Genomic DNA, 25710 nt, shown 5'->3' with positions numbered 1-25710 from the left:
TAATGAAATTAGTCCCCTAGTTGTAGAAAATGGCGTAAAATACGATTTAAAATATATATTCAAATACTGAGATTCAAATACTCGAGATGTTCTATATAGATGCTGTAGGATCTATTGTTCTATAAATGAAAAATAACTAGTTTCTCAAGTTTCGTAGGTTTTCTCATGTCTTACATAGGTATTGTTAGTTTAAATATTCCTAACCAGACACAAAAAAGCCCATGTGAATACAGGTGTTTGTAACGCTCCAATGCAAGAATAACAGCTTTAAAATGCCAACAAAGAGCAGGTCATGTAAACCCCTTTGCCCAAGAAACAATGGCTAAACACTTGGTCTCAAACAAAATACAAAACAATTCTAATCCACAAAACCAAACAAAAGAATGGAGAAAAGGCGGAATTCACACAATTTTTATTTAAATATGTGAGAAAACGGGTAGCTTATTTTCTCACTGATAATGGGAATGCACACTCACACACATACACATACAGTTTAGATGGAAAATCAACATCTTGTTGCAAACATTTTGTCGGTCCTTTCGTGATAATTATCTTTGAAATAAAGCTAAGTACCAATGGCAAATAGTAAGTGGGACCGACTACTGGCGATCCCGTCAAAATGTAGCTATATAATTCAAACACTAAGTTTTTGGAAGACTAATTTTAAAAGAGATAAAGATAATAACATCTGTTAATAGAAATGAGCCCCAAAGTACTTGCAAACATAATTTATCATAAAAAATTGTTAAACTCATATTTGACAATCTGCAGCAGGATCCGATACCGATGTCTACGGTCGAATAAATTAAATATAGAAACTTATTCGACGATGTGCAAATGATTCCACGAGAGCCTAACAAAAATGAATATACCTCAAATGTATTGAATCAAATAATCCTTACATCTATTATTCAAAATTGTCCAGCAAAACATTGCTTGTAAATCTAAGTGGTGTACCCTTTTTAAAAAAAGAATTTATTAGTCCCATTTACAAAGCGATTTTCGTTGCGTACCCTTCATTTAAAATTATTATAGATGAAAAATTTGGATATATATTCTGAGTTATTATTTTCCGTTTTGGCTAAGTGTGTAAAACATTAAAGAAAAGAACAATCACCCAATTGTATGTTCACCTAAAAATTCTGCTTTATAACCATGGGAGAACTGATGGATGTTGTTCAATCAATCAGCAACAACAAAAATGCCAAAACCCCATTACTATTCGCTTTGCGCACATATCTGTCTACTCGATTACGAAATATTCGAAACTGCGAAACATTTCCAAAGTAAATAAACTTAAATGGAACACCGATTGTAGTTTTTGTAAAAAAAAGTTTGCACTTTTTTGCTACCTTTTTGTTCGCTTTAACGAAAACAGAGCCCAAAAAATGTTACACTCGAAAGAAGAAACCAAAATAAAGTCAGGGAAACAGTATTACACAGCAATAACAACTCAGCGTGGCTAAGCTGAATCAACAAAACAATACAACAAATACATCAACTGCTGTAATAATGATAGTTTCAATAATAAACCAGTAAAGAAAGTCTTAAAGTCGGGCGGGCCGACTTTATGATACCCTACACCACTTTGCTATTTAAGTAGAGCTCAACATAACAATTACAAGTTTTTATGAGAGAATTCAATCATACACGCTATGATTATAATTATAATTTAAAATTCAAAGGACTAAATATGCCGAAGCATTTGTATCTATTAAATTCTGAATTGCCCATTTGGTGCACAATTAATTTGAAATCGGATAAAGATATATATGGGAGCTATATCCAAATCTGAACCGATCTCGATAAAATTTGGCAAAGATATTTCTGAGCTGTATTTTATATATTTCCCTGAATATCGTTGTTACGGAGTGCATATTACGGTTGTGGGTAACAAATATAACAAATCGGATGAATAATATATATGGAAGCTACAGCTATATCTGAACCGATCTTCACCAAATTTGACATACTAGCTTCTAGACTCAATTCGGTCGTAAGTGCCAAATTCCATCCCATTTGGACAAATATTAGACGTTTGGTGCACAATAAAAGGTAAATCGGACGAAGTTATATATGGGAGCTATATCCAAATCTGAACCGATCTCGATAAAATTTAGCAAATGTATTTCTGAGCTGTATTTGATATATTTCCCCAAATATTGTTGTTGCATAGTGTATATTACGGCGGCGGTGGACAAAAATAACAAATCGGATGAACAATATATATGGGAGCTATAGCTATATCTGAACCGATTTCGATCAAATTTAGCATACAAATTTTAAGGCCTAATTTGAGTGTATATGCAAAATTCCATACAATTCGGGCTGATATTACACGTTTGGTGCACAATAAAAGGCAAATCGGACGAAGATATATATGGGAGCTATATCTAAATTTTGACCGATTATCTCCAATTTCAATAGGGTTCGTCCTTGGGCCAAACAAAAGATCTTTGCAAAATTTCATCTGGATCGGGCAATAAATGTGACCTGTACTTTGTTTACAAAAATACATGGACAGACGGACAGACGGACGGACGGACAGACGGACGGACGGACATGCATAAATCGACTCAGAATGTGATTCTATGCAGATCATCAAAAGGAACTATGGTTCTATCTCGTTTCCTTCTGCCTGTTACAAACAAATGCACAAAGACATAATACCCTGACCACCTTGTGGTGTAGGGTATAAAAAACACACAGAAATGGGCCATAATTATATGGAATGTCTTTTCGTCGTCCATTTGGCAAATCAGTCATTCGTTCATTCAGTCAGTCAGCAAGCCAGCCAGCCGGTCGTACCAGTCTGTCGGTATTTGATCGCTTTACTCCCCAACCCCCGCAGCCCCCACACTAACCAGTGCGAAGTGAATGTAGCACGGGCAGACTAAGAAAGAATAGCTGGTGCTGGAAATGAACTCCAATAACCCCGGGACACTGCCGGCAATTGTAGAGACTGAGCAAATTAAACAAACAAAACACGCTGAATTAAAATTACAGAGAAGGCAAAGTGCGGTTCAGTGGTTTTGCTCTGAACGAAGAACTGGACCTAAAAGTCTCGAATAGAATTAGACTCGAAGATTGTATTGGATAAATTGATTCGAATCCATTTCCAGAAAATGACATTGAATTAGGGATACTATTTAAGGCAATGCAATAGTTTGCAATGGTCGTAACTGAGTAACTGTAATATTTACATTTAAGCTATAGGGGGTCCAGAAGAACATAGAAATCCTTTAAAACTATTTGCGATGAACAGAATAAAAAAACAGAACAGAGTAAAACAAAATAGCGCAGATGAGTAGGGATATCTCTTTAACAACAAATTAAAATAAATTTGGTCGGTAGTTAAGCGACATAAAATCTTAACATGTAGCAAAAAAATGTTTCTTCTTAATTCTAAGAATATTTTTTTCTGACCCCTACTCTTTACCAAAAAAAAAAAGAAATATTTCAAAATATATTAAACATTCTACCCCTGCATCGGTTGTTTTTTATGCGAGCATTCACTTGAGCAAGGTACACTGAGTGGTAAAGAAGTTCGGTTCAGATAAACGAACAGATGGGTTAATTTCAGTTGTTACGTACTGAAATATTTTGTCGTTTTTCCTACAATCCTAATCCACTAATTTAATTCGCCTATCGCCGTCATTAATGACGGATTACGACATTTAAATAAAATGCTAAAAAGTTATGAATTTTCATTTAATTTTAATGCCTCGTTGCAACAGAACAGCCAGCCACATGGCAGAGGCACAAAGAAACCCCAAAGGGGAAATTAAAATGTTTAAATTAAAATCACTCTCGGCTCTGATTAAACGACAATAATTCCAATGAATGTCAATCCGGTGCAGCAGTCCGCCAACAACGAGACATTTCAATGGAGACCCAAAGCAACGAATACAGCCGATTCGGAATTGAGTCATTACATGGCGGTAGTACACTTGTCCACCGTAAGGGTAAACCACTGGGACGCCACAACAAAACATGCCGTCAATATCGAAAGATTTTCCAAGATATCTCGTTGACGCGTCAATGGAAATCAGCAAAAATACTTTCACCAAACCAGGCGAGCATTCGTCCAGCGAACCATTCATGCGCACCAACCAAACTTCAGCACCAATTGGCTTCATGTAACTGATGGTGATGGTGGTGGTGGCAGAGGCGGTGGTTATGTCTGTCGGTGCGCCAGAGTTTGGAGAATTTGATTTGTCTTTTCTTTTTGCATTAGCCGCAGCGGCAATGTGTGCTCGCAATGACTGGCATGATTTGTATTAAATCTATTATTTCCATAGTTGAGACGATCGACTGGCTTTTCATTGTGGATATATGGAGCACAAAATATGAATGCATAACACCGTGCCATGCCAATAACAGGAGAATAAAAAACGGGGACGAGACGAAATGTACCGGGGCTAGACAATTGAATCATTGCACGTACAAATGCAAATTTTTGTACAATCGAATAATGACGACATGCGTCCCAAATAAAGGTTTATTACATAAGAAGTATCAATGGGCAACATTGCACAAAAATGGGGGAAAGGGGGATGATGTGGAACCATGCGTCAGCTTCTTTACACATAGCATATAAATTCATAGTCTGGGGAGTCTTTAATTCTAGTCCCTTCCAAGGCTCCCTTTCTACGACAAACTAATTCTTCTTCTTCAGAATATTCTTTTTTACGACTTTTAATTTTGGGAATGCCTTTGAAAAGACATGTTGTTTTAATCATCGAACTGCGACACGAAGAAAGATGCTACTCAAAACGATTCTACACAAATTGCATTGCACTGAATAGAAATGCACTTTCACACACACACACACACACACACACATGATACGACGTCTTCCATTTTCATTCGTTTTTTTGTTTTTTGTTTTTTGTTTTCTGTTTGTTATGCACTGGTGACATCTCAAGAACTTGTCATCATCCAAATGAAAACGATATCGTTTACATCTATCTCCACAGGTTTGCACTATCTGGGATTAAACGTTTCTCTCTAACGACTTGTCACATGGCGGGGTACAAAACAATAGATTAAGTTTGTTAAACAAATCTGTCTTCAGTATCAAATATGTACATACATACATACATACACACATGCACACTTGTTATTGAATCGCAGAGAGTTAAGTCATGGGGGAATATAGCACCACTTCCGCTTTTTTATGGATTTGTTTAGTGGAACTGAGACAGTTGCAATTTGTTATAAATGTTTTATGTCCAACGTACCAAAGACCACTTGAAATTGAAACAATGACTAACATATCCCGCCAAAAATGTAAACTTTTTGGGCTTCGTTGCACTTGAATTATGTTCAACAAAAATTGGTGTTTTTTTGGAAGTTGTCGGGTTCTTTTTTTGAGAAAATTTAACCCGCCTATGCTATGGAATGCTTTTCGTTGTTATAATATGGCAAAGCGGTACGTTTTTGACTTGAAATAAAAGGAGGAGTGCGGAAAATAGTTATGGACGATAAAAATATTGGCCGATTTTCCCAATTCCCATCAATTCTGAATGGTCTCTTGCCAGAAAAGGATAAAATCTAAGTTAATCGCGGAAAATATTCTAATAAAAAAGTGAATATCTTTTGTTTCATTGTTTTTTTTTTTTCAGTTATTGTCATATTTTTATTGCATGTGATTTTTTCAATTTGATTTACAATTTTGAAATGTAAATTTTCTAAATTTTTACATCGCGCAACACAACGTTTTGGGGGTATTATATACATGTCGCAATTATCGTCCGATTCTCACGAAATTTTGCATGGGGTTAGGATTGGGGTCCAAATTATTGTTTTTAAGATGTACATTTAGGTGTTCAAATGGACTAAAAAATATAAATTTTTCTAATGTTGTAGTCACTCCATAGGCCACAACTGAAAACCAATCGATACGGAATTTCGCATCAGAAGAGAGTTAAATACAGGAAAGAAGTCTAGAATTGTGGATGGCCTTTGGATTATATTTGGCTGTGAACTGGACCACAACTATTGTGTGAAATTGTTTTGATTACCTAACAACACGACGGAGTGCGTAAATATTGGCCAAATTCCCCGGGTGAAAACCCCAAGGGTAACATCTGGGCAGGGTCTTTTGACATTATTTCAAAATGGATTTGGACATAAGGGGACTTCGAACATATTGTAGTGTTGTAGTGTATCACATGGTCGGCGCCGCACGACTATAGCTTTTGCTTACTTGTTTTGAACTAAAGATAGATCGAGTAAGTAGTTATCACTAATTTTTCCACTTCATGGTGCGTCCCATTGACTTACATAATGCCTATACATTAATTAATTAATTTCTTGTAACTCCTTTCAAAACTCAACATTTAAAAAAAACGTTCAGTTTTTGAAAACATGGTTCTACTGTACGCTGGTCACACTTGAAGGTCGTATGCTTTACACTCACCTTTGGTATGTACCTACCTACCAAGCCACACACACACGCACATGTACTAATAGCACAATTATCACGTGCAACCAAGTTTGACAGTCACTTTTGTTCCATAACAACCGGACACAACAGGCATAACTGCCAGCAATTCCATACACGAGAAATAGAAGCACACCCTCCCCCTCATAAGACCGGGCACCGGTTCCATGCGACGCATTCAATTACATTGAAATGCTGGACTTAAGAATAAAAACAAAACCATGACAAAAGAAATCTAGAAAATTGTTTTTCCTTCAACTGAAAAGTGAAAAACCTTGTCGCGGCTAAAATGAAGAGATACCTGCAGACATAAAAAAAAGAATAAAATATTTAAATGTATTTATTAATAATCTCTGGTGGGCCGAGGAAGATCGCCATGCCATTTCGTTACTTACGAATTCGAAATATATAAATTAAAATTCCATATTGGATTTCAAAACTAAACGTAATAATCCTCTTTGGAATAACAAAATTGTTTGAAATGTTTCCCCAGCAAGCCCACAAAACAAATGAGCCTATTTGACATTCAGTCCCACCACAATAATCCCATCAAGACCATCACCGGCAATGGCAGTGGCAACAACGATAACAACATTTGGACAGACAATGTGAACGTCACTTTTCATCGTTGGTGGGACGAACCCTGACTAACCCGGTGTTTGGCTTTGTGACAAGAGGTGGAAAAGGTACATAAAAGGAATTCAGAAGTTTATCATCGACACGTTCACGACATCTGAATAGGAATAAAGCCGCAAATGACATGTGCAAGACAACAACAATAAAACAACACAGCGTACAAAACAAAATCACAAGACAACAACAACGAAACAAGTTCATTGAAGTTTCGCAAACGATGAGCAACATCGGCAGTAGAATAACTAAAATGCCAGCAATGCCAATGGCAATTTTTGTTCCTACAAAGGTGAAGCCAGTTGCCAACCAAAGAAATACCTGTTTTGAGGCAGCAGCAGCAGCTACAACTGATTCCAGCTGCTGGTAGTTCGGAAGACATTGTTTGCAAGGAGTAGAACGAGGTGATGAGAACACTAACGATCTTCCGTTTGTCTCTGCCTCTGGATTTTTTCTCATGGCCATGAACTTTTGCTGACGGAAGGGATTTAAAACAACCAATTCTACATATGTGTATTGCTCATTTATTTTGGAAATCATTTTTGGATTTTAGGCTAAGTATATGCATTTTTTATATGCTATGCTTCACCAACCACAAATAATGAATCTTTCAGAATTATCCTATTCTATATTGAAGTCCAATTTAGGGTGGCTTGCCTTAGCAATTTGTAAATTTCTGGCACCTTCTAAATTTTTTATGTGCGATTGTTAACTATAGTTTTAAGAAGGTAGTTTAACTACGAAGAAAATAGGAATAATATAACTAGAGTTTTATTGTGCCAAATATATATATATATATAAGAGCATACAATAATTTCGATTATTTTACAGTTTGTTCAAAAATTTCTTCAATTTTCAATTTAAGGCACATTTTTATTCCATCTCACGTCATGTCATATTCTTAAATGTGCAATTAATTATTTTTTAAACTAGAGCCCTTTTCCATGGCGTTCCACAAGACACATTTTAGGACTAATGCATATCCCGCATAGGCGATATCATAATTCGGGGAATCAAAATTTAAATGTTCAAAAAATAAAAGTTTCGTTCCATTAGAGACATTTTAAAGAGTAAACCAAACATAACTGCTATTAGACATTTGGAAATTTTGATTAGCTGAAATAGCGTCCATATTCACATATTTTGTTATTCAATCATAAATGGATTTTCAAAGGACTTTTTTTTTTTAATTCTAAAACTTAACATTGAAATATTTATATTTTTAAGCAATGGTTAATGAGTAGAACTAATTTTAACCAGATTTTCGAAATGGCACTACTCTAACTTTTTTTTTGGTAAAATCAAGATATTTACTGGTTTTATTCTCAGCTCCGAAATGAGTTACTAATGCATTTCTGAAAATTTGAATTTCATATTTTTCTAAGGTGATCAGGTGTGGATAACACTGAGTTAACATTGAAAAACTTGACGAACCATTCAACTGAAACACCTTGAAGTTTACAGCTGTGTGAAAAAATCCACCAACACAACAACAAAGAATTCGATTGAACTTTTAATAATGACACTTGTTTCTCAGAAATTCTGCAGTGCCATCTCCAAAGTCGGAGGTTTGCTTAAATTAAATTGTTTTTTCTTTATTACTTCTTCTCCTTCTTTTTCTTTACCGATGTGTAACCCACATATCCATACATATAATTTTCTCAAATGAATTTCTTTATTTTCCAACAACCACTTTCTTCATTAACTTCCTTGCCCATCAAATTCTCTATTCTTTATTGCACGGCAATTTATCAATTTAAAGTCATTATTGTCATCATCGCCATCGACTGCCGCGGTAGAAGTTGTAGCACTGGTTGGTCACTTTTTATACCGACATTTCATCAAATATGGTCGGTTATTGCTGGCGGCTCCATTGGATATCAGCAATTTAACCGTTTCAATATTATTATTACAACGGACGGATTCATTTTTATAGCACTATAAAATACATTTTTATTTCATTTCGATTCTATTTTTAAGGAAATTTCGAGTTAAATTACAAAAAAAAAAGCGGAATAAAAATTCTAAATCGACATCGTGTCGTTTCACAGAAACCGTCAACAACCTCACTGCTGATTGAATCATAAAGCACGACTAGACAATGGGCACAACAATTTCGGATTTCTGACCAGACCAATAACACATGTGTACGATCATCCAGTCAGTCAGATGCAAGAGCACCGGCGGCGTCATTCCAACAGCACATCACCACCTACTAAGAGAACTTTTTAAAAGCCGGTTTCAGTTCAAAAGATCCGATAAAGAGAACAATGTAGATGGCAAAGAGTGAAGTGTGGATATTTCTAAGTGGAGAGCAACATGTTGATAAACAAGTATCTAAGCCTAAAACTATGCTACGATAAAACCAAATAGAAAATAGCAATGTAAATTTGTGCAATTGAAAGAATTAGTGTATACTCTTCGGCATTACGAAACTTGTCGGACTGGCTTATGACAGCCATTGAAAACTGAATGTGTCAACAACTCACATTTCAGATTCAAAACAATAGATGTCTCTCGTGGTTCGAGTGGAAACAACTATGTTTATTTATGTGTTCTTTGGTGCTCCAAATCAGTTTTTTGGAAACAATGAATCGTTCCTGATAGAGTTTTAGCAAAAAATAATTTAAATTCAGGAAAATTAAAGTCGCGCACGCAGTGTTGATTCAATAAAAAAGTTTATAATTGTTAAAATTTTTATGATGCTTAACAGAACAACTGCCAAAATAGTCAAACTTTAGGAGATTTTACACAACTTCATCAAAAAGTCTAAATTTTGCCCTCTTGAAAATTTGTAATTTTTGACCGAAAAAATAATATAAAATCGGTTCAATTGTTTAATGACATAATGTGCTAAAGACAGATCAGTTGTTTCTTTTAAGACTAAATGACATTTAAATCAGTACAAAGTATTAATGTTTTCTTTAATAAACAAGTTAAAATATATCAGTCGGTTTTGCAGACATATGTATGTCTTCAGCCAATGCTCGGTTATTTAAATATATTTTGGTTTCTGTTATGTTTTTTCGAATTGTTGACCCTCTATGGAGTAGGTTCCAAAATAATGGATTAATATTGTCCATTTCGTATCGGACCTAAATATATATAATATAAATGTTGCGACGTGCCAGGTTTAGACTATATCGACTACTTCCTTCCTTTATATGAGATATGTGATACTTTTTCGAAAATCTTCATATGTGCGTGAGGTACCAGATACAGCCGACGGAAGTATTCTATTTTCATACTTCATCTAATACCAATAAAAATATTAGTATGAGCAAAATTACAAGAAAATCGAATATTTATAATCAATATTACGCAAAATCATAAATTCCATATTCTGGTCGAGAGAAATATTTAGGTATTGGGTGAGGTACCAGAAGGGGTTAGCAGATATATATCAGCTTCACAACATATCTTGTGTGAGCAAAAATGTTTGTATGTGTGAAATTTGAAAAGAGTTTGATGCTTATTCGCTTTCTTTGAGCGTTTTGTTTTTCAAAAACTTGAACCCTATGTGAGGAAGGTACTAGAGTAAATGTTCCAGACCTTGGGTTAAGAAAAATATTGTGATGTGGGTAATTTAAAGTCAAATGGAATATTTTATAAGATTTTTTAAGATCATTCAAAATTTTGGCCCTTTGTCGTGGAGATACTTGACTGATATTGTTCATTTTCGCACCTAACCTAGCACTGATGCAAATATTATGATGTGCAAAGTTGGAGCAGAATCGGAACATGTTTTCTCTTTCTGTCCAGTAAATTATTTTTACTGAAAATGTTGACATTTTGTGGGGGAGGTACCAGAAGGAGTGTACCGATATTGACCATCTCCGAAATCGATTAAGTTTTTTTACGATGTACCAAGTATGGATCAAATCGGATACTCCCTTCGGGAATTATCGTGCGCATCCACCAGCCAGACAGACACAACGACGAACATCGCTAGATCGACTCCAAATGTCCTGAAACTGATTTGGTCCAAACAGACCTATGGCTAAAACCGTTATTTCGAAGAGACACGTTTTGGCCGTATCAAATTATATATACCCTTTCTAGGCATAAGACTGAGGGTATAAAAATGTCCCTCAAAATGTGCTGGTTTTCACAAGAAGAGGGACTATAACGTTTAATCTTTTTGGAACTCAATATTTTTAATGAGACAAAGTCACGCATAATCGAAAAAAATTAAAAAAAAAATTGTCATTTGTAAAACAAGGAAATAATTTAATTTTTTAATTATGACACTCTTGATCAAATATTTATGCAAAGAAATTCTAAAATGTGTGATTACTTACTCAGTGGAGTTTTAGCCAAAAGTTTAGGAGATCCAGTATTACCACCACCACCGCCGCCACTTCCAGCTCCGCTCGCAAAGCTCAAGTCGCTTTGGGAACTCTTCTGACTGTCTTTACTATAGGAACGGCCACTACAAAGACAACAAAGAAGACGAAATCAAATTGAAATAAAAAATAGTTAATTAATGTTTCTGCTGGCATATAAAGATGTGAAAAATATTGGCTAAAAGCAATAACAAAAACAATAAGACTACGAACGTGACGTTTCTTTTTGTTGATATTCAGATTACCCACAGCGATTAAAATATATTCTGGTATTTAATTTCTATTTTAGGTTTTGTTATGCCATTCGCACGAACATCGAGCAGCGTCGTCATTCGTAACACAGAATTATATTCAGAAGCGATAAACAACAACAGTATTCTTAGGCTAGTTGTTGTTTTTATTATTATTTATGGGTCTAATTAAAATGCTATTAAGTTTGGCATTTTGGAAATAACTTAAATATCTACTAATCTGTAATAAATGTTTGGGGGGACATAGGCTTAGCTCAAAAAAATGATTCAACATTCTATTTGGTGTTCAGATTTCAGAACTCACTAGCACCATAACTTTGAAAGTTTAATTCTGCCACGCCTTAAAAATTAAATGTAATCCCTCCCAAATATACACATACTACAAATAAATTTCCATTATTACAAGTAAAGCAAGATTTGGGAATAAAATCCCCAGTTTAAGGTGTTATATCTTTGACAATCTAACCCAGCTTTGGTATTATTGCGACGTGTGTGTATTTGTGCTCTCAGCCTTATGGTCAGAAAGAATACACATTATAGCCTTCGTAATAACGGGTTTTGACCCTGAAATTTGGACGAAATCCGTTTCAAAACATTTGGAATAGATCTAGCAATAAATCTAAAAAAAAAATCCAGCTGATCGAAACAATAGTCCAAACAAAAGTCCTAATTTTTCCCCAGTAAACTTTCAGCACTCAACTGTAAAAATTTCTTTATATTTCACCATCATATACTGAACTTTTGCGTAAAAACACAACATCTATCAATAAAAATATATCATTATTATGTAACAATAACAAGACTTTCGAAGTTAGTTAGGATTACATTTTAGAATTTTGCGATGACCATATCCAACCAAGATAATAAAAGCAAATTAATGCATGCTCCAAAGGTATATTTTGCGGAATAGGAATCTACTGCAGAGCTGCATTTTATCTATTTCTATTGAATCTGAACTACATTTCAATCTTTATCATGGTTGGAACATAGTCCCGCCTGTTTATAAATCGTAAGATTTATCAAATTTTTGGTTCAAGAATAATATTTTCGGCTCATGATAATTTTCATTAAATTGTTGTTTTCAAGTGATTTACACATCCACCAAATATTCTCTAAAACATTTCTCTCTAATTTCCTGTATAATACGAGTATAATATTTAACATTATTTATGACTGAACGCTCAAGTGCAAAAAGTAAAGACTTTGGCCCCAAACAAACTAGCGATGGAGGAGTGTGTTCATCTCCCAATAGTCCACAGACTGAAGATAACAGCACCAAGAGAAAATAACAACAATTTCAGCCATCGTCTTTGCCATCATTAAAGCCCAACTGAAAACTGACTTCACGCTCTGTTTGCCGGCGAGAACAACAACCTGCAGTAAAGCGCTACAACATTTCAGCCGCTTGGAAGCAGCTACCTGCAATGCCATCCATTACAGCACATTATCGCACGGCAACATCATTCATTCATTAACTCAGAACTTTTTCAAGAGAATAGCGAAGCGCGAGTTTTGGCGGAAGGAATAATAAAATGTTTGTTTCATTAATAAATTGTTTAGTTTTAGACAGCAGCCATTTGCAAAAAAAAAAAAACAAGTAGGCAAAGGCTATACTCGTTCGGGGCCGACTATGTGATACCTACAGACATTAAAATATATTTGAAATCCCCTTTGGTTCATTTTTGAAATAATATCATACATCCCTGTTCAAATGTTACTTTTGGCTTTTGAACCGGAGCATTTGCCCAATATTCACCCCTCTCTGTTGTGTTTATTGTTATTCAAAACAATTTCACACGAAAGTTGTGGTCAATTTTACCAGCTAAATATAATCCAATGGTCATCAAAAATGCTAGACTTCTGTCCTGTCCTTCTCTCTCTCTCTCTCTCTCTCTCTTAATTTTAATTTTTAACCATCTTCAAAAACAATAGAGATCTATTCTGACCCTAACCCTACGTCCATGCAAAATTTTGTAAGGATCGGACAATAATTGCGACCTGAATATAATACCATAATAAATCGTATGAAATAAAAATTTGACAAAAAAATATTCAATTTTTATTGGCATATTTTTGCGCGATTTTCATAGATTTTTATCTTTTTCTGGCAAGAAGGCATTTCGAATAGGTGAGAATTGTCAAAATCAGTCCAGCGGTTCTTGACTTATAAGCGGAATAACTAACATCAATTTCTTGTACATTTAAATTGTACCTATTTTCTATGTACCCGGTATCTTAGCTATCGGTATCAGAGTAAAGGTCAAAAGTGAACTTTTAATGTATTTGTGATTTCAGTAGAATTAAAAATATTCGTGGTTTAGCAGAAATGTACGTATTTTTTTCATAAAAGTTATGGTGATTTTTAACTGCTAAATATTGTCCGATGACCCGGTCCTCTATCCAGCTTTAAACTATAATTGCAACCTGTAGAGCAGCTGCAAAATCAGGAAATTTCTCTGTTTTTTGTCCATTTAAGTCCACAAAAATTTTGCAATCATCTCCAAAAACAATAGGGATCTATTCTGACCCTAACCCCACCTCCAGGCTCAATTTAGAGCTGTAGCGTGATTACAAATTGACATGGACAGACGGGCGGACATACATAGCTAGATCGACCCAGCTCAACGAGATAGAAAGATTTACACTAGTTTCCTATATCGGGGACCAATATTTCGAGGTGTTACATAGTTTTTGGCCCAATCAAACTTATAATAACCCCAACATATAGTGGTTTAAAAAAAATAATGAGAAACATTATAGGAATCTAGGAAATAGCTTCAAACGTGGGCTCTCTTTACTTAAACATAGATATAGGTTTACGCTCCCCTGAGCTAAATGTGTATCCTTAAGAATGTGTTGAGATTCCTGGCATTTTTATAGCGGGTGTAAGATATTATGGTCACACAGATTTCAAAAACTTTACTTTCTTTACCCATAAAAAGGTTGTTTTAAGTCCACCTTTATACTAACACATACTAACACAGTAAAAATTCGGGGGTTTTTCTAATTAGCAGCACAGTTTCGCATAACACCAGTTCTACTTCAAACCCCAAATAATATTGCGCAGTATTTTATTTCACAAAATGTTGCAAAATTCCAAGTTCATCGAATTAAAATAAAACCAAACGCAAATTCTCATTATGTAAACATCGAGTTCTTTCACAACTGACATTGGCTTTCGATTCGTTTGGCATTCCCCAGATGAGCAAACATTGACATTTAAATGAAATCATTAAATTGTCATTTAAACGAAATCGAAGTGCATCGATCGAATGTCACCAAAGGCATACCAATGGCATGCTATCCCATGTCCAGCGGACTGACTAACTGCCGCACACCCACGACGTCTGATTTATTCCCGACTGACAGAACAACTGATTGATGATCTATTGATGAAATTGATTTGCCGCATTTTTTCGTTTCGAAATGAAACTAAGTTGTATTTTACAAGTATATTCGAATCAATTGAGCATCAAATGGGGGAATCCAAATGAACAGCAGCAACATGCCGCACATACTAAGTTGTTTATTTATTATGCAACAATCATCACCTCATATCGATAAACACCTTTGCTCACCGCAGTCAACCCTCACCATTCCTCTGCTCAGCATTCCTTTGTAAATAGTTTACATATAATTCGCTATTTGTGAGTTATGTTTGTTTCAATATTTGAGGAATTCGAATGGACGGGGGAAGGTCTTCACCTATTTATTTTCCATACCCCATTTTTTAACTCTTTCATTCATTCATACACACATTCATTCATCAGCCCGTGCATTTTGAGTGTTCATTCAAGTTTTCACACATTAATTAGAGTGGAACACCATCCACCGGAGGAATCCTCACCGACAACATCGACATCTGCACCAAACTTAATCATCCGAACCGCCACCATCGTTGGTTCATGAAAAATAATAATTTTGCAATGCAAGACGTTAAGTTCGGCTGGGCCGAAATTTTTATGGCCTTCACCATACCATCGACATAGAATTATACTCTGACCAAGAATATGTAAACATTAGGGGGTCTGTGTAATGACGAATTTAATATACCCTTCTTTTTATGGTAGGTGGTATAAAAAGAATCTATAAAGCAAAATTTCAGCTATGATTCGAAAGACTTTATGAAAATGGAAAAATACATGTGGACATAAAATCGTAGGACTAATATCTGATTTCGTATGCATTTCTTAGCTAAGTACCATTTCTAAGATTAGCATTTCTTAGCTTAGCTATAGCATTTCGTTTCATACCCCACATATTAATGGTGTCACCCTGTTTGTAGTACCTCGCAATATTCGTAGAAGAACGTAGTTGCGTAAAATTCGATGTCTATTGAGCAATGTCTATCCGTATGTCGGAATCAGGATAGAGCACAGAATATTTATGGTGAACCTTGGTAAGTTTGTATGGACATTAACTTTACTCGAAGGATGTATGGACCGGTTCACGTAAAAGTTATTTGAAGCCGCATTTTTGGATATCTGTACGTAGAATTTACCTGGGCAGCAACGTTCAAATATAGTTTTTATATTTGCGATGTAGCCACATATCGATTTTAAGTGCTTTAAAGGTCTCACACACATCTTCAACTAGGTTACCGGCTTTCAGAAAATAGCATTCCTTTCAAATCCACAATACCCACACCATTCGATTTGAGGTATTTTGTAGTTCTTGACCACATTTTTAACGGAATATCCTATAATTTAATACATTGAGTTCTCATCGAGTAAATCAACTCTTTACAAAACAATCGGAATCGATTCATATTTAAGACACCGCCCGATTTTTAGATTATTACCCATAAAAACTATCTTGCAACGATTTTCTCATGGTGGATGGAGTTCGGCCCGGCCAAACTTAATCCCTTTTCTGATTGTTTCTCCTATAAGACCTCGAATTAAAATAGGCTTTCGATTTCTAGCCTTTTCTGTGCATGAGCTACATATTGTCGTATGATACAAACAAATGTCACGTCTAAACCTCCCCACAGAAGACAGGGGTAAAACAAATCGCCTCATTATATTGGATTTGCGAAATTGCGGAAAATCACTCAATAATGATGTGGAGCACAAAAACACAATGAAAACAAACTTGTCCCAATATTTGACATAGTCTCCATCTCCATGGAAATAATTTCATTCTGAAATGTATTTATCTTTGCTAGGTGCCATTGTTCGGAGTACTTGGAATTCGTGTCATTCACTGATAAGAGAAATGCCGACAAACATGAAACTGCGACTTGTAGGTAGGTAGTAGGCTTGGGTATGGTAGGGTAGGGTAGGATGGGATGGCAACTACCGCTCTTTTCCCTGAAATATTAATAATGTCGAGTGTTTCGCATAAACAAAAAGCCAACAAGCGGCGCTCAATATAAGCAAACAAAGCTAATGAATATAGCCATGTTTCGTTTGTTTGCCTTTTTCTGTTTTCCTATGCGAAAAAAGTGTATTTTTTTTTTTGTATGTCTATGTGTGTTGCGAAAAAAAAGGTTACAGACACACTCAGCCACCCACAAACACATGTTCAACAATAATTTATCCACAAATTAATAATCATTTGGATTTGAATTGCATGTCCAGATTTAATTGAGAATTTCTCGGTTTGTGTGAATTTATTTTTATATTGACCTCATTAGCTTATCATTGGATTTCGATCGAACAGACGACGTTTTGCTATAATTTCCTTAATTATGTATGGAGGGCAACAAAGTTTTTGCTTTGCTTCAGGAAAAAACACAATTCACACCCAAAGGTAAAGGCATTTTATGACGGCATTGAAACCGAAACAGTAGTATTTTATAGTAACTTTTTCTTCTATTGCAAATTTCAATTAACAACAAAAATTTAATCTGAATACAGCTGAACTCCATTTCTATTGATGAATTCATTATTTCCCCCTATAAACATTAAATGAGGGATCAAAATCCAGACATAGCTACAACTAAACTAACGCCATTTCGTGTGCCTTAAAACAGAACAAGAGACTCTGAATGATAAATTTTCTTATTATGAGAGTAATCAGCTTTGCTAAGGCAACCATGAAAATATATATTCGCAAGGAAATAAACGTATTCAAAACGATAAAAACTATTTTCGCTTATGGAATAATTCTCGGTCTAAACTCTATTTTCAGTATTGAGTCCAAACAATTATCACTGGGTACTACCATTGCAGTTAGTAATCATGCTGTGTTCGGCACACATCTTAACCCTTTCATGCCCACAGTTGCCTATAGGCAACATTGTGCCCATGTGCTTCTAAGTCCCGTTATTTTGAATTTTTTGACATGCGGTTTTTTGCATTGTGTAGTTATAGGAGTTGTGCAAGCTTAAATCCATCTTTTGTTCTGTCAGCTAGACACGACTTCATTCAGTAGCCGATCTCGGTAAAGTGAACATTTAGCAAAAAAAGTGTGTATAAAAAAAAAATTAAAAAAACATTAAAATTTTTTTTTTTACTGTGAAACCAAGTGCAGAATATAAATAAATAAAGGTAAGTGAGTTATGTAAAAAAGAAAAATTATAAGATAAGTCTTTAGTTTGTTTATAATATTTTTGTAAAAGTGCTTTTGCCTATAGGCAACATTGGTCAAGTGGTATTTTCTGAACAGTGTACATTTCTTTATGTTCAAAAACATATTTAGATGCGACCAAAAGGTTTAACACAGGCAGAAATTGAAAAAATTACAAATTTTGACTGGGATGTTTCTGAGGATGAGGAAAATGAAGAAGAAGAGGAAAAAACTGTGAATTTCGAAAACGTCATCGAAGAAACGCTAAAAAATGTGATTGATAGTGGCGAAAATATGGAAGTTAATCTAATTGAGGAACTAAATAGCCGTGAAGATGTCGGAACAGGATCTGAAAATAGAGAGGTTTTACAGGAGATGATGGAGAAAATTAATTATCAAAGTTTGAGGTGGAGGAGTCAACAGTTTACTGATTGTAACACCACTTGGAAAAGCGAAGTGCTCAGCAATGAAGTGAAACAACCAATCGAATATTTCTTCCAGTTCTTTACAGATGAAGTTTGGCAGAAGATTTGTGAAGAGACAAATTTGTATGCGTTACAAAGTAATGGAACTGAACTAAAATGTAATGTGTTTGAAATAAAAAGATATGTTGGTATATTGCTATACCTTGCTGTAGTCAATATTCCAACATATCGAATGGCATGGGCAGAAAATTTCAAATTGGCGGCAGTTGGAAATGCATTGCCAAGAAATAGATTTGAAAAAATTAAACAATTTTTACATTTTAACAATAATGCTGCTCAAACTGAAAAGGGTCAACCTGGGTATGATAAATTATACAAAGTTCGCCCATTGCTGAATTTTATAAAGAGTAAATTCAATGCAATTCCCCAAGAAGAATTCCAAAGCGTTGATGAACAAATGATTGCATATAAGGGTATTTAATTTAATGTGGTTATATTTATATCTTTCTTTCTAATCCAGTAATATATATTTTATTAGGTCAACACAGTTTGAAACAATATCTGCCAAATAAGCCACACAAGTGGGGATTCAAAATGTTCACTAGAGCTGGTGTATCGGGCATAATGTACGACTTTACTCTTTACATTGGTGAAGGAACTTGTGAGTCTTTTGGTATGGGAATATCATCAGATATTGTTTTAGCTTTGGCATCCAATATTCCGATGAACCAAAACTTCAAATTATTTTTTGATAATTGGTTTACGTCAATAAACTTGATGATTGCGCTACGTCAACGAGGAATATTATCCGTTGGGACAATCCGAAGCAATCGTTTGAAGAACTGTGCTCTATGCAGTGAGAAGGAGCTTCAAAAACGAGGACGGGGCTCATTCGATTGTAAATATGAGGCAACGCACAATTTGATTGCTTGCCGCTGGTATGACAACAAGAGCGTTCAACTAGTTTCCAACTATATAGGTAAAAACCCCATGAGTGAGTGCAAGAGATGGTGCCGAAAGGAAAAGAAGTTCATGATAATATCTCGTCCAGGTATAGTGAAATGCTATAACAAACATATGGGTGGGGTTGATCTTGCTGACATGTTGATGGAATTATACAAAATCAACCACCGCTCAAACAAATGGTATATGCGCATAGTATACTGGAGTTTTAATGCTTGTATAGTAAATAGTTGGCTGTTGTATCGCAGAGACCTCAAATATACAGACGGAGAAGTAAAGCATATGCCACTAATAAAGTTCCAGTTGGACATTGCTAACGAGCTTTTGAACGCAACTCAAACAGCTGTTTTCCCAAGGAAAAGGGGTCGTCCAACATCGCTTCTTTCAATTCCTTCATCACCAGTTCTTTCGACGGCCTCGGAGTCAAGTTCCCACAAAAGAGCATATGTTACCGAACCTCCCAAATCCAAACGATTTGACAATATTGGTCACTGGGTAGAATGGGGAGCAAAAGGTAGATGCAGGTTATGCCAGACTGGTTATCCGCGTTCCAAGTGTAGTAAATGCAACGTATATTTGTGCTGTAATCCACAAAAAATTGTTTTCTATCTTTTCATACCTAAATTTCAATAAAAAAAAAAAATAATAAAGAAAAATACATGCTTTCTTGAAATTTACTGATATTGCCCAATGTTGCCCATAGGCAACATTCTGTAACTGATGAACCAGGATAAAAAGGACTTTGAATTTTTTATCAGTTCAGATGTGAGTCAAGACTAACATATAGAGCACATAAAAAGAAATTTAGGCCCGTGCATTTTAATTCGGGCATGAGAGGGTTAAAAAATGAATAGCGAGTGGTGTCACATTTGAGGTACAGTGGCGGGAATATGTGTCCATCCATGTTGTTCGTGTAAATGCGTGTCTGTGTAAAACCAATATTCCTAATGTGAGAAACACGCCAGCATTAACTGCCCACACACCAGGTGTACACACTGGACGACACATCGTGTCCAACATAGAATTCGCAGCAGTTGTCTTCATATTGTTTTCCCACCACCAACTACAACAATTCAACACTGGTAGCTGCACAACAACAACGCCAACAACATCATTATTAATTGCAACTTGTGGCGTCGATGGCAAAACAAAATGAAAAACGCCAATGACTTTTTATAGCCAAGGCAGAAAAAATGTTATTGGGCCATTGTTTTGCTGGGGAAGAAGCAGAAGAAAAAAACAATCATAAAAGCCCATAACAACAATACTGGCATGCAACAGCCAAGTACGTCCGCCCGAATCGAATGAAGAGTGTCCGTCCTTAACGGTAGCATAAAAACCCCAAACCCATACTGGCATCACAAAAAATAAAAACAAAACGTTGAAAGTTTCGTTGCACAGTGTAGTTTAAATGCGACCTGACGAGGCTTATTAAGCAGTGCTGGAGCAGTAAATATGCATTGTGATTTTTTTAATCCTTACACCACTATGCGGTACGGTACCTAGAAATATTGGTCGTAGACCCAACGTTTATTACACCAATCTGACGAGTTGATTTAGCTACATATGGGTCCGCCCGTTTGTTCAGTTCACATTTATAGTTTAATCGATGTGGAATTTCGCAGAGTACCGAGTTTAGGACTGCGTTGAAGCCCATCGGATAAAATTTAATTCAATTACTTCTGAGAGATATGTGTCGACGAATTTGCGACTACATAAAGGAGGAACTCCTTATTTATGTGTTCCAAAACTTCCAATATTTAAATGTTTTCCCTTAAATATGATAGCCATCCCATCTTCGAAAAACTAATAAAACTTACAGGAAAAATGAAGGGAATTTTATAATACCATTACGTTGTAAATGGTTTAAAAAAATCTGTTTGCTTAAATTGTCAATTCCGTTGCATATACCTCAAATAAACCTTCAAATCCGAGGTTAATCAGCAAAAAATGAGCTAATCTTGCAAATGCATATCTTATCTTATCTTTTTCATATCTATTAAATTTTTAAGAGAACGGATTTAAAAAAGTATTGATTTTATTAAATTAAAAATTTTATTAAATTAAAAGTGGAATTCCATTTTCAATTTTAAATTTGAAAAAATAAACAGAGGGTTAAGTTTGCTAGATCTGACTTGATAAATTTCTCCCAGTAAAATCCCGCCACTCTCTGTCAAACAACTCTCACCATTTCTCTCCCGCTTCGCTCCCTTTAACTGGACTTTCGAGTAAACTGACAACATCGAGTAAAATATATCCAGATTATCCATCATCTCGCAAGAGGGCGTACTGAGCCGCTCCTTACCTCGATTTCAATATAGATTAAATTAAATATATGATCAACATTTGTCATTTATAGGTGTTTGGCATTATGCGACGAAACTAAAGCCTTCGTAAAATTTAAGAGGTCCACTTGGTTCCTACGTTCGTGGCTTATTAAATTATCAAGTAAAATTTGAAACAGTCGTACCACTGTCAATAAATTGTTGACCCATTGTGTCAGGTTGTCTTCGGTGTAAATTTATCCAAAGAAGCAGAAAACAATTTCCCTCCGCACATCATCATTTATTCACGGCAACAGCAACACCAAAGACGACGACAATTACGAACGAAGCAACACATTGCAAACGTTCGGAACATACACCATGGGCTAATATGTCGTAATGAGGTTAGTATGTAAATATTTAATCATAAGTAAATGAACTGTGCCGTAGCGACTTCCCACTATCGATTGGGTAATAGAAACTTGCCAAAAGCAGCCTTCCTCCACAATCGCTCAGTGGAAAGGTGTCTTTGTCCAATGAACTCGGAAGAGGGTAATGTCTCCGAGATGTAATAGACATTTAATGACTTGATGAGGTTCATCCACCACACTCCAATCTTCATTAATTGCTATGGCAGTTCTAAATGGGCCTACAATTGCCATTGCTTAAACCTCCCAATATCCGGAGCAAATTGAAAAACCAAATGCGAAAAGCTTTAAAACTTCAAAAAGAACACCCACTGTGAAATGGGAGAAAATTGCCGTGTTAAAATTATTGCCAGATATTTAATGTCAATCATCCAGAACCACACAACCACTTGTGAATGGGGGAGGAAGAGAGACAACATTTTATTGATGTTCATCATGCAAAAACCAATGAAAAGGGGAGTGAGAATTTTACTCTCATGGGGCTCGTTTTGTCCACATAGTCTGCTTTAATTCTATGCATATCTGGTCATCGTTTTTATTTTGAAACTTTTTTAATTTTAGATATTCACCACAAATTTTAATCATTTTTCATTTAATTTAATGGGGTTGTGTTTTTATTCTCTTTTTTTTTTTTTTTTTTGCATAGCATGGTCGGATGGATACACGAATGTTCAAAAATAGGACGTATTTGTCATCGTTGTTGCGACAATATTTATAGGTCCAAGGAGAATTACAATTACACAACAAGCCATTTTCATGGGAAGTGCCGAAAGTGTAGCCAAGGGATTTAATTCGCATGAACAACATCTTTGGTGGGGTAGTATTTATAATATTCGGAAAAAGAGGCGGTCGCCTAGAAACGTACGCATTAAACGCAACAAAATTGCGAGCTATCGTAGACTTCCGAACAATCGATACAGTGATTATTATAAGATTTGACTAGGATTAATAAGCACCAGTAGGCTTCAGTTTATGACATGTATGGAACGATTCCCTAAGATGATAGACATAAAGGCATAACGATTAAAATATGCTTGACAAATACTCAATCATCATGTTTCTGTCAAAAGCTCCAATTATTTGCCAAAAAATGAATATCTATTTTCAAAATAATGCCCTCAGAGCTATGACCATACTAGAGAACCTCACCTTTGATTGGAAAATATTTTTCAAATTTCCACTTTCGTCTTGTCATTAGACATTCTGTTGAAAAAAGTTAACAACATTCATTCCATTCATTCTAATTGCACTCGATTCTAAATATTTAAATTTCTCCTTTTGAAATCGGGGCCCCGATGTTATTGTAAAAATGTTCAATTTAAGTAAATCAAATACATTTCATGAAATTGTTCCCCAATTCTGTGGAATTGCAAGTGGGCAACAGAACAAAAGACTCATCCACAAAAAATAGATGCAAAAAATGCAACGACATCACAGAACTCTTACAACCGGCCAAGCAATGACAATTAAAGTTTAATGGAAACTTATTTCTTGGGCATCCCCCTTAAAAGCGTTTGTGCTGCTGCTGTTCATGGAAGTAAATTTATGGATACGAACCCCAATACAAACATCCACTGGATGTCCATGTCCATTTGCGTGCTTGTGCTCCTACAATATTTTCGCATGAGTTGAAATGCAAAAACAAAAAACCAAAAAAAAACCGAAGAGGAACATGAAACGATAAGGGTCATACCAGTGGGTGTTCGGAGTGAAATCGCTTAAATCAGTAGGAAATCATTGTTTTATTCCACTCTTGGCCCGTTCAGTTCTAGGAAGCCTGGAGAGTAGAAATGACATTACTTTGTTGGATAAAATAATGGCAACAATGGTACAATAAACCAAATACATTTATTATGTTTTTGGCACAATAAATAAACATGCAAATACAAATGCAAAAATGTATGTGGAGGCATGGCGGACATGTGGATGTTCACAAAGGAAGAGGAAGTAAACCCAAAGAATAAACATTGGAAAGATCTTGAAGGAAATTAAATTACAAATTGACTTAATGGAAGTAGATGTATAACAATGATGCGAATGCATTTATAAAATAAATTAATTTATGAATGCTATTTTAAATCCACGAAGTAAGTGTGCATATAGAGTGAATACAGCAGTAGAATCTCAAGACTTGGAAGGTCTCGGGAGTCATTAAAAGTAGCTGTTTTAAATTGTATGTAGACAAGACCTGCTGTGCAAACGAAAACTCTAAAATAATAAACAACCAGTAAAGAAAGTCTTAAAGTCTCATGATACCCTACACCACATTGCTAATTTAGTAGAGCTCCACATAAAAATTAAAAGATTTGATGGGAGAATTTAATCATACACGCTTTGATTATAATTTAAAGGTCAAAGTACAAAATATGCCGAAGCATTTGTATCTTTTAAATTCGGACTTGTATTGCCCTTTTGGTGCACTATTAATTTGAAATCGGATAAAGATATGTATAGGAACTATATCCAAATTGGAACCGATTTCGATAAAATTTGGTAAAGATATTTCAGAGCAGTATTTGATATATTTCCCTGAATATCGTCTTTACAGAATGCATATTACGGCTGTGGGTAACAAATATAACAAATCGGATGAACAGTATATATGGGAGCTATAGCTACATCTGAACCAATCTTCACCAAATTTGACATACTAGTCTAGACTCAATTCGGTCGTAAGTGACAAATTTCATCCAATTTGGGAAAATATTAGACGTTTGGTGCACAATATAATTCGGACGAAGTTATATATGGGAGATATATCCAAATCTGAACCGATCTCGGTAAAATTTAGCAAATGTATTTCTGGGCTGTATTTGATATATTTCCCCAAATATTGTTGTTACATAGTGCATATTACGGCTGCGGAGGAAAAAAATAGCAAATCGGATGAACAATATATATGGGAGCTATAGCTATATCTGAACCGATTTCGATCAAATTTGGCACACACACACACAATAAAAGGCAAATCGGACGAATATATATATGGGAGCTATATCTATTTTTTACCGATTATCTCCAATTTCAATAGGGTTCGTCCTTGGGCCAAACAAATGATTTGTGCATCATCTGGATAGGGCCATAAATGCGAACTGTTCTTTGTTTACAAAAATACAGACGGACAGACGGACGGACGGACATGCATAAATCGACTCAGAATGTGATTCTATGCAGATCATCAAATGGAACTATGGGTATATCTCGTTTCCTTTTGCCTGTTACAAACAAATGCACAAAGGCATAATACCCTGACCACCTTGTGGTGTAGGGCATAAAAATAAAATAAAAACTATAACTCATAGGTTTCACGATACAAAAACACTCTAAAATGCTAGATTTTGCTTTCGTTATTTCAGAATAATAATTAGTAGGATTAATAAATTTCGCAAAAACTGCCAGAAATTAGAAGCTTCGGCCTATGATTTTAGAACGAGTAATTTAT

The 25710-nt window shown here is 35.3% G+C and overlaps 1 protein-coding gene across 1 annotated transcript in view; it reads right to left on the bottom strand.

Moving 5' to 3' along the window:
• The window catches only part of LOC101892669 (serine-rich adhesin for platelets), a 107767-nt gene that overhangs the window by 60227 nt on the left and 21830 nt on the right, over positions 1–25710 (bottom strand). Inside the window, exon 3 of the mRNA XM_059121349.1 lies at positions 11380–11510. Within this exon, the coding sequence (XP_058977332.1) occupies positions 11380–11510 (131 nt within the window). The remainder of the gene's footprint in view (positions 1–11379; positions 11511–25710) is intronic.

This window comes from Musca domestica, unplaced genomic scaffold (genome assembly GCF_030504385.1).
Source record: "Musca domestica strain aabys unplaced genomic scaffold, Musca_domestica.polishedcontigs.V.1.1 19, whole genome shotgun sequence".
NCBI classification, from domain to species: domain Eukaryota; kingdom Metazoa; phylum Arthropoda; class Insecta; order Diptera; family Muscidae; genus Musca; species Musca domestica.
Note: the sequence above shows the minus strand (reverse complement) of the source record. Positions and strands in the feature narration are given on the sequence as shown.